The sequence below is a fragment of the Microplitis demolitor genome, chromosome 3 (genome assembly GCF_026212275.2).
Source record: "Microplitis demolitor isolate Queensland-Clemson2020A chromosome 3, iyMicDemo2.1a, whole genome shotgun sequence".
In the NCBI taxonomy this organism is placed as follows: Eukaryota; Metazoa; Arthropoda; class Insecta; order Hymenoptera; family Braconidae; genus Microplitis; species Microplitis demolitor.
Genome location: NC_068547.1, coordinates 20,039,825 through 20,059,210, shown reverse-complemented (window position 1 = coordinate 20,059,210; position 19,386 = coordinate 20,039,825). Strand labels below are relative to the sequence as shown.

At 29.9% G+C, this 19,386-nt stretch overlaps 2 protein-coding genes across 2 annotated transcripts; one reads left to right on the top strand and one right to left on the bottom strand.

The window, feature by feature from the left end:
- Positions 1 to 1,123: 1,123 nt before the first annotated feature.
- On the bottom strand, positions 1,124 to 4,487 carry LOC103574529 (uncharacterized). The gene is made up of 4 exons (XM_008553994.2): positions 4,299 to 4,487; positions 4,155 to 4,213; positions 2,726 to 2,896; positions 1,124 to 2,642 (listed from the first exon to the last, which is right to left on the bottom strand). Exons 2-4 carry the CDS (start codon positions 4,204 to 4,206, stop codon positions 2,425 to 2,427), a joined length of 441 nt encoding a protein of 146 aa, XP_008552216.1. The 5' UTR covers positions 4,207 to 4,213; positions 4,299 to 4,487; the 3' UTR covers positions 1,124 to 2,424.
- Positions 4,488 to 14,230: 9,743 nt separating this feature from the next.
- Positions 14,231 to 19,246, top strand: LOC103574531 (uncharacterized). Its single transcript, XM_008553997.3, has 3 exons — positions 14,231 to 14,417; positions 17,143 to 17,397; positions 17,697 to 19,246. The coding sequence occupies exons 1-3, from the start codon at positions 14,351 to 14,353 to the stop codon at positions 17,936 to 17,938; spliced, it is 564 nt and encodes a 187-aa protein (XP_008552219.1). The 5' UTR covers positions 14,231 to 14,350; the 3' UTR covers positions 17,939 to 19,246.
- Positions 19,247 to 19,386: the final 140 nt, after the last annotated feature.

Genomic DNA, 19,386 nt, shown 5'->3' with positions numbered 1-19,386 from the left:
GGGAGATGATATGTGATTTTGAACTGGGTCATATATAACCAGTGGTGGTGGCGCATAAGTTAATGGTTGAATAGGGCCAGACAATTCTTTTATTCTAATTGTTTTGTTATTTAATTTTTGGTTTTTTATTCCACGATAATTATCTAGATAAAAAAAAAATACATGTATGTTGTTTATTTTTTGAAATACTTTTTAAAATTTTTTATCAGGAAAACTAACCTTGATCGCGTATATTTAAGGATCCAGGTTTCCGTGTATGAGTAATATATTGTGGGATTGTTGATGTTGTACAAGTTGGAATAGAGTTATAATGAGTGTAAATTAATTGCTGTTGCTGTTGTTGCTGCGGCTGTTGTTGTGGTTGATTTAAAAAAATTGAGGGGGATTGAGTTTGACAGTAAGCGTAGGTTTCATTGGGATACGATCGATTTGACGAGTCCGCTGGTTGGACAGGATAGACCATTATCAGAAGAAAATTATCGTCTACTATTCTACTCCAACAGCTAAATCATCTAGAGCAATAATAGAAACCTATGAGAAATCTTGTTAGTGAAAATTACCTTACGTATATTTATTTTATCGATTGACAGCTTGACATTTAACCTTTAGTAAAAGTCCAAGGATTTTATTTACCTCACTATCAGGTACGTTTTCACAAACGCCCGTGTAATTTTAAAATTCATTTTCAGTTTTAAATTAACTTGAGCCAAACAATTTACATTAAATGTATGGAAGTTAATTTTTAAAAGTGATTTTATTTTTTTTTTTTATTTTATTTTTAAATATTTAAATCCTAATAAATTATCTCTCACAATCCTGTACGGAGTCCTGGTTTTAATTCCTAGATATTAAATTATAAATCCCATTGGCGTGAGAAAAAAACACGACGAAGATTATGCAATCGACAAATTATATATAAATGTGTTTTTAAATTTATAACAAATGAAATTATTATTTTTTTTTAATAACAAAACAATTGAGCCGCAATCACGTTGTTCTTTTTTGAAAAATCCACAACTTCAACGTTTTAAATAAAATAAATTAATACTAGACTAGTGGTCAGGAAAACAAGTAATCAAATATTAGGTCTAAAAAAGAAAAAAAGAAATTAATCTCTAAAGGATTTATCTATTAACACAATATACTCTTTATTTTGTTCGAACTTTTTAAATTTAATCAATTAAATAATGAAATATCGCGATGATAATATCCACGATACACATTGATTCCACTAGAACAAGGAGACTTCTCTAGTCATATTTATATTTTATTTATTTATTTATTAATTTTTTTATTAATTTTTATATTTATTTATATCAATAATCTCTCTTAAAATTTATAACGCATTCATTTTGTAGTTTTTATTTTAATTAAGCTCTACACACAGAACATTACTTTTTTTTTTATTTAATAAAGTGTGAACAGTGCCCGAGCTGACTCCCTATTAAATTAAATTTACTTTTATTATTATTTTTTTTTCCATTAATTTTTTCTCGAGCATCATCGGAACGTTAAAAAAAAAATACAAAATATCATACTCAATTTTTTTTATCACATATTAAGCTAATAATTATATTACCGCGTATGTTTAAACAAGTCAGCTAAGCCAACGATTTGATAAAAACAATGATGATCAAGAATAAATTAATATTTATTATCGTAAAAAAAGGAAAAAATAATAATAAATAATAAATAATAAAGAGTAATTTAAAGAGAATATTTTTTTTCGAGGCAGTGTGAGTAATGCTCGAGGCAACGGGGTCACAATTAAATTCCCCGTGCATGCGAATTGGCCCGTAATTAATAATTAATATTTAATTATTAATTAATAGTGATGATTGATGATAGAGTGGTGGGGCAAGTGCGCGCTGTAGGTAAGTGTACGCAAACTCATTCATTTCGGACGGAAATGCATGGATTGGCGCACTTACTCACTGCGCACACTTACCTCACATACTCTAATACTCCACCAGGGCCCAACCACCTCTCAATTGTGCATTTTATACGGCAATAATAATTTTAAGCGTGTTCATACGGTCATTTATACATACACCTTTTATCTCTCCTTAATATCAATATCATTATCTTATCTCTTTAATTTTTATTATTATTATTTTAATATATTTTATTTTTTTGGTATCAATGAGATTGTATTTAAGGAGAGGCGCGGACGTACCGTCACGCCGGCAACAATAACGCAATCAACAACATGAACATTCGACGCGATCGAAAATTATTTTTAAATATTTTTCGTTGCCATTAATAAATGGTACTCTGGTTGTTAAATTTAAAATTTTATTATTATTTAAATTTTCTCTACGAGTCCGAAACGATGATGATGACATTACGTTTTTAAGTCCGGCGTCATCATAATCGGCCGGATCTCGACGGCCCGTTTACGACAAGCTCAAGAGCTGTGTTTAATTAATTGCCGATGGTGCGCACGGCACTACCGATAATACACAAAAGCATTAAAATAAAGTGAGGTGCTTTATCAAAGATCGGCGTCGCTGCGTTGCAACGGTCAGTCAAGCACGAGCAGACCTCTTGTCGGCCTCCAAAACCTCCTCGTTGGTAGCATCGGCCCTTGTAGTTCGATTCGTCGTAACCGCAGGTTCTTATTACTCGAACCTCTGGTGGTACTAGAATTTTTTAAAATTATTTATTACATTCAACTGTGATATAAATATTTATTTAAAGTATATATATATATATATATACATACATCCATTTACTACAAACTCAATAGACTGGACAGATTTTCTGCACATCGTGTACTTGGTACCACCACTGGAGAGCATGTCACATTTTTGAATGAGACTTGGATGTGGTTCTTTGTCAGCACACCGACTGTCAGTGTAGCTGTTACAAACGTAACACTCAAGTGCATTAATGCCTGAAAAAAAAAAAAAAAAAAAATTACAAGGAAAAAGATCATAAAAATAACAAATAAAGTTTATGAGTTTACTTTTTTAATCTTCCCTACAATAAAATTAATATTTACTATCCTAGACGATGAGATAAAAATAGCCCATTATAAACTAAGCCTACAAAAGTCCTCACTGCCGGTTAACATTTTCTAGTCTATAAAAAAATACTTAGTCAGCGAAAGAAAATTATGTAACGATTTATTGATAATTTAAATAAGTAGTTGAGGGTTGAATGAACGAACCGGATCACCAATGATTCCCTGGCCATGGTCTGCTTGAAAATCAATGTAGCTAGGTGTATACCTACAAACGTGGCCTAGAAAATGTATAGTCGGTATATCAATGACGTCGAAGCGATCGCCTCGTTCTCGTTAAACTCCATATTTTTCTGTCTCGCTTTATTTTTCCCGTATCATGAAAATATATAAAACCATTGGCTTTAGATTATTTTACTTCCTCTCTTTGACCCCCGCCTCCACTCTTACCCTCCGCCCGACTTGTTTTTCCTATACATTTTTATATTCCGTCTACTTATAGGTAAGTTTTATTTTTTAACTATCTTGTGGATCTCCGTTGGGTTTAGTATAGACACTACATTAGTAATTGTCGCTCCAGTTAGCACAATTGTATCGTTTATAATCACAATCGTGTGATAATAAACATCTATGTGATAACACATTTCAAGAGCATTGTCTGCAATTAAATAATTCCTCTACAAAGACACTAAAAATCATAAATATATAAATGCATATTTATGTAATATTGAATAAAAGGACATGTATGCATATATGTATATTTTTTAGTGATACGGTACAGACATGTCTTATTCTATTTGCCGCGCCGGGACGCGCGCACGAAACATCGTCATCGATCCGACAGACGCTTGCGCCCTTGTCGCCAAGGGGTGCGGATATAGACAAAGGGACGTCAGATTTTATAATTTCAAACTACTTAAAATATATATTTTCAGGTATTACACAAATTTATCAGATAAAAATCAACCCCCGAACTAAATTAAAATCTTGTTTAATAGATTCGATAACATCCTACTTAAATTATTTACTTGGGTTAATTAAAAAAATAAAAACGATTTTAAATCGACTTAGCAACCCGGAAGACAAAGAAAAATAACAATAAAATTGATTTAACACCGCCAATTATTTTAAATCAATTTCATTGTGAAGCTAAAAATTTTTATATTAATGAGTAAATTTATTAACTTACCAGATAAACTGAGTAAGAAGCAGGCGCCCACGACAAGTGTATGGGCCTTCATGATTACCCTTTAGCACAAAATCGTATTTCGTTAAATAAAAGTATATGTCACAGTATAAAAGAGTGTTATCGACAATTTAGTATTGTACTTACGACGAAAGACGTATCGAGTATCACAAGAGGATTAAGTGTACTTGAGAGTAGCACAATGAAAACCGAATAGAACGAGCTGAAGACTCGAGATTGAATGAGAGAGATTTAAATTCTCAAAGCGGGGTTGCCGACCTACCGACCGAGCGACCCCACGACTTCGAGAGCTCAGACAGAACTGTTGATGTCGTCGGCACTGGTTGGCACCGCTCTGCCACCCCACGACCGACGTTTCCCAACACCCACACCACATCGAGGGACCAATGTGCATGGGACAGCCAACGGTGTGTGCACAGAAACTAGGAACCGACGCAGACGTTAATATCGGGATGAGGTAATGCGGGTAAAAGAGATGGAACTATATTGTTCTATGCTGCTTTTGCTTCTACTTCTGCTTGTACTTCTACTACTGCTAGTGGGGATCATCTCAAATCTCGTTGCTACCAAGTCAGACCCAAAGGTCGATCGATATTTTGTTTTGAGTTCTTTCTATGAATATTCATTTCACCAGCACTATACAACATACATTTTGTCAATGCATTTTTTTTTATTTTCTGTACGTCAAAGACTTGGAGAAAATTTTTACTTTTATGTAATATTACATAATTTCAATTACCATAAAATATTTTTCGGTAAAAAGATATGGCATATTATTATTTTTTTACTAAAAATAAACCTGACATTTTCTCTGACTCGTTCAGGAGTTTGAAAAAAAAAAATCATTCCGCTTACGGAGTAAATGGGAAGTTTGTTTTTTCATCAGAGTGATTTTGGAGTGAACTGGATTTTATTTAATTCCGATTCGGAGCTTTAGTATTAAAATAAACTCCCCCTCACTCCATGTTCACTCCGTTAATTTTTTACAGTGTAATAAATGAAAAAATTTTATTTTTTTTAAATTTAAACCTATTGAAAAGAATGATATTGAAAATACATGCATGGTATATGACAAGTGGCATTATGAAAATTGTTAATAGATATATATATATATAGATATATACGAATGAGTAGACAAGAGAGAGTGGGAGGGGTTAAAATAGGTAGGTGGTGAATATACACAACTAAACTAGAGCACAAAGTAAAGTGGTTGCTCGAAAGAGAGAACCGACAGAGCTCTGAGTGGATAATGTTTCTTTTCCTGTGACATGGAACCCAACGATGACGGCTAGATGCTTCTGTTACTGCTGCGTACATGATGATGACGACCAAACGACGACGTTGATCCTCTTATCTGAGTGCCGAGAATGCACTGACAACTTTTATCGCGCCTTGTATTACGTTATGTCTTGTACACTAATTTTTTATTTATCGGCATCGTTGTTCCCTGCTTACTCTCACGGGTCAACGCAAATATAGTTGTATAAATATATAATATTTTATAATGATAAATTGTGATGATTGAATCGTTTATTGAATTATTTTATTGAATCACTTATTCTACAATTTTCCCCCAACACTTATTGTAGATATAATACAACATACAATAATCTTCCGAGATTCATTTTTATGTCAATGCCAATTCTACTCACGCAAAATAAAATGGATCCGGTGGATACTTTACTATATGACAATATATATAAAGATGTACCCTCTGTACCATATATATAAATATGACCTCGAAACACGCAAGACAAAAGGGCTCATACAGTATTATCACTTGATAATCATAACATTACTATTCAATATCTATTTGAGCAGAAAATTAATAAATTATTTTGTTAATAAGTATTTTTATTTAAATTTATATCATAAATATTTTTTTTTAATTAATCAATTACAGTAATAATTTAAAAAGTAAAAAAAAATGCCCGTTATTTTTAATTGAAATAAATGATAAATTAAATTGAATTATTTCCATTAAAAATAAATTATATTTATTTTAAAAAACTAATTTATTATCTTTCATAATAATTATTATATATTGCGTAAAAGATAAGATATTATAATTGCTATGAACTTGAAAGTTATGACGAAAAAAAGTTTCTAAGATTAAGGGCTGGATGAACGGTACGAATTATTGCTCTCAATTTATCGCGATGATTCGAATTAATTTAAATGTTCTACTTATTTTACGAGTGTACTTATAAAAAATTTGTAATCCGTTTATTTAATAAACACGATTAATAATTGAATAACAATAATAATAAATAAGTTACAAAAAGTAATGCTAGATCTATTGCAGCCGTCTTGGTCTTTACATTCACAAATCGTCTGACTGCTTCCTCGGGTTTGTCTTCCTTTGTAGCACCCATATTTTTCCGTCAACAAAAATGCGCATTCTCTTATCGTAACATATTGTGTCGGTTCTTTGAAATAAACTGTTGTCAAAAAAAAAATATTAATCAATATTTTATTTATAATTAATTCAATATGAGTGTGAATGTAGTAGACATGAGTGAGACATTTTATGGATTTTAAATAAATAAATAAATTAATTGCGATAATGAAATTTAAAAAAATCCACATATGGATTTTTCATTGATCTAAATACGCATTTTTTTATTTTCATCCTACTTACATTTTATTTATTTATTCAAAAATTTTAACTCCCACTTGTCAGTTACATTCACACTCATAAGTGAATCAGTGATTAAGTAAGTTATGTTACATGCGGAAGTTACTTTGCGGCAACAATGGAACACTGCTGGGCAATCTCGCAGATATTTATTGCTGACGGGTGCAATGTTACAATCGAAATTGGCCAAACTGTTGCATTGATAGCATTTAATACTGTGACAGGCTACATCAAAAAAATATATATGTATAAAATATAAATATACTTTGAAAAAATTGCGGAGTGAATCCGAAGTTGTGAAGTGGATGATTTTTTTTTATTCTATTCCCTCAGAATAAATTTCATTCCGAAGGAAAGTTTTGGAAAATATTAATTTGAAAAAAAATTTCTAATGACATTAGTTTATATTTTGACATTTCTATTGAGCATGGAAATAATTACAAGCTTCCTTTTCATACTTTCTAAACATGAATAAGTAAAAATAAGTGAATATTCACTAACTCCAAGTGCAAACCGAACCACTTTTTGAAATAAGTTGGCACTCAAAATTAGTGAATACTCACTTATTTCACTTATTCATGTTTAGAGAGTATATTCACGCGAAATAATTTTAAAAAACTATAATAATGATAATAAAAACTCTCGCTTACGAAGTTAAAGCTATCATTTTATATTGTGCCTAAATATAAAATATTCCCATAAAAACTAGATCACTGTAACCATTGAATAATTTGATGTTTTCAATATGAATTATATGAAATTATAATTTAGTAGGTTACTAAAAAATTTTATAAATTAAAAACATGTTTAATTATTATTATTAACACCTGAACAAATTATTTATTGAAGTAATAATGTTTCTTATTAACAATTATTTCTATTAAATATATATTTGTTTAAGCATTTAAACTCTGGACCAGAGTGACCGGGTTTAAATAAAACCCGCGTCACTCCAAAATCACCGCTCTAAAAAAATCCGGATTCACTCCGGCATTAAACGCCCATAAGCACCTCAACTAAATGTATAAATACTTAGGTCAGGTGTTTTAGTTATTCTCTAAGCATGAATTGGTGAGAATAAAGATATATGTTTACTAATTCCAAGTGCAAATTGAACTAGTAATTTTAAAAAGTGGTTCGGTTGGCACTCAGAATTGGTGAATATTCACTCATTTCACTTATTCATGCTTTAGAGAGTACTAAAATTAAAAATTCCTCTGAGTACAAAATTATATGTTGTACAAAACTGTATAGCTAATCAAAAAAAATGTAAAAATATTTTTAGACAGTAATAATTGCAATAAATAAAACGAAACTCGAGTGACTTTTTTTCAATTTAATTAAAGGTTATGACTACAATCTTTCTTCTACTCTTTACTAAACGATTTTTATCTATATGAAAAAAATTTTGGAAAACAACACGCTCTCAATTGATACAAATAACAATTGCGTAGATTGGAAGATTAATATTCAAATAGGGTTTTAAATGTTATTACTTTAAATTACATTAATCATAACTTACTTTTGTAGAAAATAAGCGATACAAACAATAAGCAGTTTAGGTTATTATTGAGTAACATAACTAGTAAGTTTGACGTTAGCTGGTTTTTTCGGGTTTTATCTGCTTACTTTGGAATTTTGAATAATATTAATTAACTTTCCAGATATATCTTGTATAGACTAGTTACTAAATGTACAATTGATATTATCGCGGTATCTTTTACTCATGACCATGTAAATTACTTCTTACAACTTTTTTTTATCTATCAATTTATAAAAAAAAAAAAAAGAAGTTAGTTGACTATTAGCCTGAAGGTAGTTTTTTTAACATGTGTTTTTTTTAGTTACTATAATCATTGTTAATGATGATGCAAGTAACAAAGCAGATTACTTTAGTTGACTAGGAAATATTTGTTTAATAATTCATTTAAAATACTCTTATTTATTTATTTTGGGATTTACAATTTATTGTATGACTATAAAATGACAAAATAATCGCTGAGTAAATGTCAGTCCATAGAGAAATACGTTAGCAAAGTAAGTAAATAAAGCTATTTAATAATTGATAGTATGTCGGTCAAGGACATCTGATAAGAACTGCTAAATCCTGATCGCTAAATATACTAACTAATTATTTTTTTTATCCAGCTGCTAATTGGTTGATAAGCAGTAAAGAGTTTTAAATATAAATATAAATATTTTTATTTGGAATAGTTAATTTTTCATGTGGATTTTTTTATTTTTCAAATGAATTTCAAATAAATGAGATTATGAGAATTAAATTTATTTTATTGACGTGATTTATGACGAGTGATAAATTAGTAAGGTTGTCTGGATGATTAGGACTTTATCTACTGTCCCTGTATCTGCTATCGGTCTTTCACCATAAATTCAGTAGTTACACCAACGCAGATGGCGCAAGTAGATAAAGTAAACCGGCTGACTTATCGATGTTTCATCTACTTGGTATTTTTTTCTATTTTATCACTAGAAGATACTTCATTTTTTTTACTCATATTGTCATAAGAAATATATAGCTGATAATATTTTAAATGCATTTTTTTTTTTTTTTTTTTTTCAAAAATTCTATTCAATTATAAAGTATAATTTTTTTTTCAATTTATGGAATTTAATTATTTTTATTTTTGACTACAGTTCAAAACTCTTCGGTAGTAAAAAAAATGTACTATTTAATTGTTTAATAATAAAAATGTTAATATATGTTAATTCTATATAAATTTTTATAACAACAAATGGAAAATGAGTAGAGGCAAAATAAAAATTTTTTAATTAACATAATTATTCAATAGATTAAAAAATATATTTGACTTAGCAGACAATCTTTAGGTCATTGTCCTACTTATTGTTATTATTGCAAAATTTCGGTTACTGTTGCATTGAAGAATACCGATAAAATAATAATATTATTATGATTCGACAGAAGACAATGTCTGATATTTTATCTTCTCATAGTTTTTCATGGATGTTCAGACGCACTCGCCATTGGGTATTATTGTTATTTGGGTCGCGGCAAAGTGGCGCCAAGCGTCTCGACGCTTGGATATCGCCCTTGTCTCTGTCCCTCTCGAACCCGCCCTTTTCAGCAGCCGTCTGCGCTCTTCACTCTATCCCACTGCAACAGCGCCTGTATTTTTCTCATTGTCCCCTTTTGTTACAAAACCGTATATCCCACACTACAGAGCCGCGCACACTTGAATTCCCCAGGATTCAAAAGAATTTTCATCTCATCTCTTCTCATCCTTATTCGTCCAATACAAACATCCCCCTGAGAAATCTTAAGTCGCCTGAAAAATTTTTTATTAATCTTAAAATCCAATATTATAATTTTCTATTTTTTTTTTTACTTTTCTTACCATCGATATTTTTAATATATGTAAATATATTTATATTGTTGCATAAAATATGACGACAACACAACGTCTTCGACGCAATTCATCTTATCTTAGGTGCAAATATTAAGTATTTCTGAATCGATGCCAAACATTTAGATGTTTTCGGCGGGCCAATAGGGACATTGCTTCAGAAGAATAATATTCGACCCTAATGTCTAGCTGATATGCTGTCGTTAAAGATTTATATCTATATATTGTACTTTATTGGGGAATATTGCTCTAGAATGCTTACATCATTTTATTTTTTATTATCAATACATCAAATTTATTATTTTTAAATTACATTCCCCGATCTTCAAACAAATCCCACGCGAATATTCAGACTCGCCCCTTACTTCCCTAAGACCTCAATAAAAATTTCAAAATTTATTACCAAATAATTTTATGAAACCTAAAACAAATAATTTACATCTACTCTTAATTCTTCTATACCAAGTAAATAAAAAAGAAAAAATAATTATTCCACAGTGAAAATGTGATAGCACATCATAAAAAGTCTAATCATTTTTCGAGTTAATAAAAAAGTAAATAATCGAGTTATAGCCACTTTATTTAATTTCGTTAAAATAAAAGGACAAATTCGTAAAATAATGAAAAATCACGTTGTAGGATAGCTATAATACTAACTAAACGAGTCCAGCGCGTCGGCGCCCAATAGCAGCGTCAATGGTCACGTTGGCGCCAGTTGGTATATACATCCAAGTCTTTTTCCTACCCTCGCAAGCTGAGTGCCGTTACGCGTGATATCATCAAAACTATACACGTAAACATACCCACACATACACATACACACGCATATATATAAATATATATACACATATATTGACATTATATAAAGCACAATAGGTTTGGGGATGGAAACTGTTTGCCCCCAAACCCATAGCCACCCCCTCGCCCGTGTTCTTATGACATACGAGCACATTGTATATCATTGAGCTCCTACTATACGGCTGTATCAACTACAACTGTAATAATAATATTACACACACATGAATGACTACACAATGCTGATCGCCGTTCGATTTAGGTCGACATCTTGACTCGTGTTTCGTCTCTCCCTTTAGCTTTGGCTTACTTATTTTTTGCCCTCGCGGAAGTCTAGGGGAATACGGAACAACCCCTCCCTTGATGAATCATCCTTTCGCTAATGGAATTACTTTTCCAAGCCTGCTATTTGGAAAAAATGCATAATAAAAGTAATGATAAATACGGATACACAGATACATTTATTTTACTTCTGTATAAATCTCCGACAAACTGAAACTTTTTTTAAATACATATTTTACACATCAGTTCACTTTTAATATTGGCATAATATATTTATATAAATTTTAAATTATATATTGGAAAGCTTGCCAAAGTAACTCTCACGGTTACTAGTTTACTTTAGCCTCGTTGACTCTTTTGCAGACTGAGTAGTTTAGTTCGTTAAACTCAAAGTGTAATTGCTTCTTTTGCGCATGATACGGGTTTACATAAACTTTATGTACTTGTTTAAACGGATATTTATTTTAAACTTATGTCTTCATACAAACATACATCCATACATCCATACGTGAAGATATGTGAGTGTGTATATAAATTAAATTACCGCAGCGTGTCTTGGATTCGTCCATATGACCACAACTTCTTGGTCTGTCCTTTTATCATTGTCCTGGCTCTCTATTCGTCCTCACCGTGATAGCTGTCGCTGTCCTCATTTGGCTCGCGATATAGTTAAGTAACGATCTTTTAAGTTTTGCAAACTCGCGAAATGAGGACAACAGCTGCAGGGGTCATAAAATTTTCATTGACGCTCTTGTCTTGCTCGGCTGTCGTCTACCAACTCACCAGCTATCGTGCGGCGTCAACTACTCAAATTTAAACCTGACAGCTGACCATTTTTTTTTTTTCATCCCTTTGCTGACTTTTATTTTTTATTTTTTTTTTTTTTAATAAAGTAAAATAGAATATTCATTGACAGAAGGAAGTGTACCGTCAGCTAAATTAGACTTACATAGACGTAATGAAACAATTTTTTTTTCTTTTTTCACTCGTCAAACTCTATTCATTCATCACTTAAAAAAAGTATATATTTTATATAAATAAAATAATTTTATCTATTTGTTTTTTTTTTTTTTTTTTTTTTTTTTTTTTTTTTTTTTTTATGAATATTTAAATCCATCTATATGTAAAAATAAAAATTAAATTAATTTTAATATTTATAAATAAAATAATAAATATTAAAATATTTATATAAATAATTCATGAAAAGCAATTTAAAATCATTATTTGAAACTTAACAAAAACTGGTTACTCGGAATTGAATAAAATTTTTATGCATACGCCATTACATTTAAAATTTCGCAAAGATTTAAAAGTAACTAATGTACCAGAACTGCGCTGATCGTTTTACTGACGAAACAATAGCGAACAACAAACAAAGACCGGGTTCTTAAAAATGAAATAAAAGACAATTCGTTCCATTGCAATCTTATGCCGGTGCTTACGTATGTACATTAAGTTTAGTGGCACACAAAAGTAAGTTAACTCGTAAAACAAAATATCCTATCGGCATTAAATACTCACTACTGCCACTCGCACGACCCTCTAACAAAATGAACGTTATCCTGCAATTCTGTCATTTCCTAACGTTTCAACCCACCGACATGTGTGTATGTATGTCACGCTCCGATTGCTGGACGTCCCGGCGCCGTCAACGTATCTTTTTATCCTCATACAAAATACACAAGCTTAATAAAATATATAGCAACAGAAACTCTATCCACATATATTTTAAAAAGTACTAGAGAAAATTTAGTCCAGTGAACTCGTGAATTAAAATATCTTAGAGCTCTTTGTTTTTTTTTAATTCCGGTCTTTTTCTTCTCAGATAGATGTATATATTATGCTACCCCACTCAGCATTACTCTAAAGTCTTTTGTTGAAACACTTCTGACTCCTTTTTATTATCCTTCTTCACCGAGTCTCTCTTTAATATCAACTATTTTATTAAAATAAAAAAAAATCTATTTTAAAAATCTAATTTTACTTTTATTGGCTTTTAAGACTTCACTAGAACTACCGAGTAATTTCATAGCCTATAAAATAGAAAAAAAAAAACTAAAAGCCATACTGGGAGTGAAACCCCACCCATAAATGTCGGAAAAAAAATCCTGATGGAAATTTTGAATTGATATAAATTAATAAATTTATTAATACTTTGAATCTGTTGGCTGGTTAACAAAAATCCAGTACATAATTTCGTGTCTCGTGTTTGTATAACATATTTGTATGAACATGAGTATGACTTTGATGAGCAAAGTATCTGATGTTGGCAGTGGATTTTGGAACATAAACTCTGTTGCGTGTGTGACACCTGAGTACATATACCTATGTGTTTATACTAAAGTTGTTAAGTCACGCGCCGGAGGAAGGCTTATAAGAGCATCCGTTATAGGCGGATTCATGTGTGGGGGGTGTAGATGGGGCAAAAGTGGTAGTGGGGGAGAAAATGTTTGGTACGTAAATAAAAAATAGTGCAAGCAAAGAATGGACAGAAAAAAAGAAGCAAAAGAAAAAGAAGATGAAGAAGAAGAAGTTAGTGGTGTGTAAGTGACGAATAAAAAATATCGTGTAGAATAATCGGAAAATGAGCGAGATTTTTTAGTGAGAAACGTTGGATATACATTTTCATCTGTCTACTACTCATTGATTTCGTATATAAAAATAATAATAATAAAAACGGTCATCAATTAAAAAAACAAATATTTTGAGATTTAGTAAAAAAAAAATTGGCGTATAGTTTTGAATTTTGAGCTGCGAAAAGCGATGGCAACACTCGCGAGTTAAATCCGCTGCTCATATATTTTACATAATATATATATACGTATGTATATTTATATATGCATGTAAGTAAGAAACAGCATCTCTCCCTTTTATTGAGTATGTTGGCTCCCTTTCTCAGTTGCTATCACGCTCGCGCTTCTTGATGCCGCGGCCCGCTCTTCCAGCCCCTCGCCGGCTTGTCGACCAAGACTCTTTTTGCCGCGCCACCACCGCGACGCCCACGAATATACGCTGTTCACCCTCCTTCGAACTCGGACGCTAGTTTCATAGTCGACTGTGGGAAATACACGAGGATAGACATGCAATCCAAATTTACACAAGTTCTACTCAGTTTTGTGCTTGTGTTTACACTCGCCGTTTATTCAGGTGAATTTTTGTTTTGTATTTTTTGACATTTTCACATTTTTTGTTTGCTAATTTTTTTCTTCTTTTTTTTTTAAATTATTGGCATTTTTTTGTGAATATTTTTTTTTTTTATTAATATTAAGTGGACTGACAGTTATTTGCTTGAATTTTTTTATTCATTTGTGTGTTAAAATAAAACTAAAACTAAAACTAAAATTTTTTCCGTTAAAACAAAATTTTATCCAGGAAAATTTAAATAAAGTGATTAGTAAATTTATTGCTGTCAGTTAATAAACTTCCTAACAAAATTATCAATTTCATTAAGTCTTTGTGAGATTCAAATTTATCCATAAATTAAACAGTCGAAACAAAATTACCGTTAATATATTCCAAGTTAAACTTTATAAATTTAAATATCGTTTTAAACATAACAATTGAATTAAAAATTTCACAAAATTTATTTTAATGACAATTCGAAAAAAAAAATTTTTTAATCAAAAAAATTCAGGAGTAAATTATCATATAAATTAACAGATTTACAGTAACAAACCCTGATGTGATAAATTATCTTTAATTAAACGTAAACAAAAATTATAAATTCAAATGAAAAAAAAAAAAAAAAAAAAATAATAATAATGTGACACAATAGAAAAACTAACGAACATGAAAAGTGAGCGATAATAATATGGTTTGAAGTTGGTGAGATCTTCGACCAGGGGTTTCAGTGCTCGTATGGATTATTATCATTATCGATTAGTTTAAACCCTCGCGTGGGCCTCATTTGACAGCTTAGGTTGCGGGATGAGTGTGTTGTTTTTTTTTTTTATATCAAATAAAGCCAAAGGGGAACGAATCTTCACTCACACACTTATATATATACATACATTTATATATATTACTCATAACAATCTAATATTCCCCTAGATTTACTTGACAATAATAAAGATTACCTTACAGTCTATACTCTCCGCTCTATATACTCTCGATTATACACATTTCCAAAACAAGAATAACTTTCAGAATATTAAAAGCTTTATAACCCATAGCTTGATTAACATCGTTACAAAGTTATTTAAATTCATACAGTAATAATTCTACCAAATAATCGATAATGATAATTAAAAAAAATTATTTCTCGTGACTCTTGATTTTTCTTTTTTTGCCCTTTTAATCTTTCTCTCTCTCTCGCTCACGTGTATTTGACGCTCTTTTAAATAGGCCGCTGTCAGATGTAATTTAACGTCCCTAAATTGCCATTAACTTTAGGCAAGACAGTTTTAAGTGCCGTTCTGAGCTATATGTAATACCGAAAATGGATTAAATCGTTAACATTTGCACGTTATATAAACCACAATTGAATGTGTGCGGTTTTGTCATACACTATGAACTCCAATTATTGTGGGGGATTAAAACTCATTGACATTTAAATAATCACATCATGTAAATTGGAAAATTGTCATCTATATTATTAACTATATTATTATTATTACTATTATTATTATCATGGTTGTTATTATTACTCTTAATAACTAGTATATGCTCATATATATTTAAACAGGGCTGAGCATAATTAAGTACCAAAAAATTTGGGTAAAATTCTTTTTACTTTAAAAGAGTTTTGAATCATAATTTATAACTTTAACAATTTGTAAGCAATTTGATATACACAAAGTTTGTTTTTGTATATTTTTTATTTATCATTTTTCATTCTTGTTAAATTGTCATAAAATTAATTTATATCATTTGTTAGAGGATACACAGAAAAAATGGATTTATTGGCGTAAAAATATTTAACTCACCTCAACAAAATTTTTACATGCTCCAAAAAATTTTGCATTATGAATTGAAAATGAAAATCTTCTTGGGGCGAAAAAAAATTTTTTGTACCAAGAAACTTTTTTTAGTCCTCGGAAAATTTTAGTCTTCAATTCAAAATGCAAAATATTTCTTGCACCAAGAAATCCTTTTTCTCTGTGTATGTCAATTGATATAAAAATTCAAATTTCATTTCAATTGAAAATTTTTCAATATAATTATAGAATAAAATTTCTAGCTCTTCTATATGCCTATGATATACTTTTTCACTGTATCGTTTTTCACATACTTATGATTATTGAAAAAAAAAAAAAAAAGCAGATTTGTTGCGATTCACATTACAAATCTCTAGTTTCACTTTGATAATTATACGGTAACACGAGTATAATAAATTGTCTTGTGTCCAATGCAATTTTACTTTTTTTACCATAACCAAAAAAAAAAAAAAATACCATAATTTTAATAACGAAAATAATAAAAATAATGAAAAAATATTCATTATTAACTAATTAATAAATTATTTAATTTTATACCATAAGTTAAATATACTCGAGTATTTTATCGTGACCAATAAATATACATATATATAATTTCAAACAAAATAATTCAACCCCACACTTATCACTAGTCCTGAGTATTTTATCAAATGTGACAATCAAATGGGTATGCACATAAATATATCTTATTAATTGCTGATGATAATCATTAATGAATTAATATAAAGTAATCACGCAAAGCTATCGAGATATAAATGAAATTAATCAAAATTATAAAATATTTTTCTAAGTTTTGTTTTAACGGTTTAATTTTTTTAAGGTTTGTTTACATTTTTTTATTTTTATTTTTATTAAAAATCCATTCCGGATGTAAATTATCTAAGGTTTCGTCGAGACGCTCAAATTTATCCTGATTATTTATTTTTAATCTTCAGGTGAAGCCTTAAAATGCTACGAATGTATAGCCGTAGGGTCAGGTACTGACGAGTGTGAGGGTGACATTGTTGTTAAATCTGACGACAAAAATGTCGTCGTGGATTGTGATTTATCAACAATGAAAGCGTTTCACTCAAAGATCCAAGATAATCCGACAATGAATCAGATTTCAAGTCTTTTCGCGGTTGACACGCCTCAGCAGCATCGATCACAAACTAAAATGCCAATGTCTTGTCTTAAGCTTCGTCTTAAAGGTAAATTTTTAAATAAAAATATCACGTCACAATTCCGAAAGAGCTTATAATATTTTTTTCGTTGCCATTCGTTCTGTAGATTTCTTTCATTTCTAAAAATTTAAAAAAATAATTCGAAAGCTCAAAGGGCATATAGCTTAAATACGCCCTTTTGTTTTTTAAACTTAGTGACTAAAGTTATAAGGTCGTATGAAAATATGTCCTTTTCAACTCAGTTACGCGATATTAATGGATACCCTGTAGCTGTATTAATTAAATTCATAATTTTTATTTATTTATTTAATTTTTTGAAAAAATAGTTGAAGCTGAAAATGTGATGGTGAGAACCTGCCAGTCAGCACCAACAGAGACAGTAAAACCTTGTCAAGTAATGGAAGAAAAAGCCAGAAAAGATTATCGTAATATTGCATCAGTAATATCATGTGATATTTGTGAAGGCGATAAATGCAATGGCTCTGGTATTAAATCGGCAACATTTATCGCGATATTCCTTCCTCTCGTGGCCTCAACTCTCACAGGTCTCTTTTACCGGATGGCGTAACGTATTCAGTGCTCACCAGTAAACCACTAAAATTTAAAAAAAAAAAAAAAAATATAAAGTAATCAAAAAATATGTACATGAATGCGGGCAAAGGCTGTTGACAGGAAGTCTGGTCATTTAAAAAAATATAAAATATTATTTCTGAAGTCTGGTTCTTGTCCGCACTCATGTTCAATTACCATGGTTCGTACTTGGCTTTGTACATCTAATTGCCGGCATATAATTTTTTCACATTATGACGCCTTTAACAAACAGCATGCGAAACGAGCCTTTGTAACAATGATAACAACAATAATATGTTAACTTTAAAATAAATAAAGTAAAAAAAAAGTGCTTGCTTCGTTCATAAATTTATTATCACTAAAAATTTTTGTTACAAACAAGATGTCGAAAATTATGACGACGTTGTTTACATAATCCTGCGTCATAACAATCGTTTAATTCCCTCAAAAAAAAAAAAAAAAAAAACAATTTTTTTTTGGCCAAGCAGGCTAAGCAAATACAAAATTTGCTAAGCAATTATTTACAAAAAAATATTTTTAAAATACGTAATATTCACATTTGAATAATTTTTCTATTTAAAGTATATTTTCGCACTTATATAACTATTATACTCCTGCCTTTATATTGATATTTATAAATATATATAAATACCTTTTTTGTATTATTATTGATATAAGTTAAAACTTATTTATTATTACACTAGGTAGACATTAAAAATAAATAAATAATTATCGAAATCATTATCATCATCATCATCACCATCATTGTTATCGTCATCGTTATCGTTATCATTATCAATATCAAATAGCAAACAATTATGCTTCCAAATAAATTCGCAACACACAGCTTCCATTATATCCTCCGATAAAATAAAACTTTCGTTCTTTGTATTCAATAAAAAAGTAAATAAATAACTAAAATAAAAAAAAAATAAATATGTTAACAAGTAACTCAAAAATATAAAAATTAGGTAAACAATTTATTGAATACCAAGAATAATAAATATATATATATTCAAAAAATGACATAAATACGTGCCTAAAAAAAAGCCTACGCGTTAAAAAAACATCTTGTGCAAGGATCGATGGTACATATATAACAATTAATGGAATATAAATAAAGTTTTCATGTATAAATAAATGAAAGTTACATAACAAAATATATTATTGAGTATAAAATTTTGAACTCTGATAAAACTATAAATATAAAGATTAAATAAATATAAATAAATAAATACAATTACAATATTGTACTGAGTGTACCAAGAGACGATTGTATCAAGCAATAAAAAATGGTTACCCATGCCCATGATATTGTGTTTTATTTTTATTTTATTCTTAAATCACGATTACAAGTTACATTTATCAATAACTTGTAACGTCTCGCGGGAGTTGTCTTTTTGCACTTTCTCCGGCATTTCCAGAGGATTTCCACTATTATCTCTC

Excerpts from the sequence above, each read along its gene's own strand:
- LOC103574529 (XM_008553994.2), bottom strand. The coding sequence starts at position 4,206 with ATGAAGGCCCATACACTTGTCGTGGGCGCCTGCTTCTTACTCAGTTTA. Across the intron at positions 2,897-4,154 it reads CTTCTTACTCAGTTTATCTG|GCATTAATGCACTTGAGTGT; the intron begins GTAAGTTAATAA and ends TTTTTTTTTCAG. Across the intron at positions 2,643-2,725 it reads TGAGTTTGTAGTAAATGGAT|TACCACCAGAGGTTCGAGTA; the intron begins GTATGTATATAT and ends AAAAAATTCTAG.
- LOC103574531 (XM_008553997.3), top strand. The coding sequence starts at position 14,351 with ATGCAATCCAAATTTACACAAGTTCTACTCAGTTTTGTGCTTGTGTTT. Across the intron at positions 14,418-17,142 it reads TACACTCGCCGTTTATTCAG|GTGAAGCCTTAAAATGCTAC; the intron begins GTGAATTTTTGT and ends TTTAATCTTCAG. Across the intron at positions 17,398-17,696 it reads TCTTAAGCTTCGTCTTAAAG|TTGAAGCTGAAAATGTGATG; the intron begins GTAAATTTTTAA and ends TTGAAAAAATAG.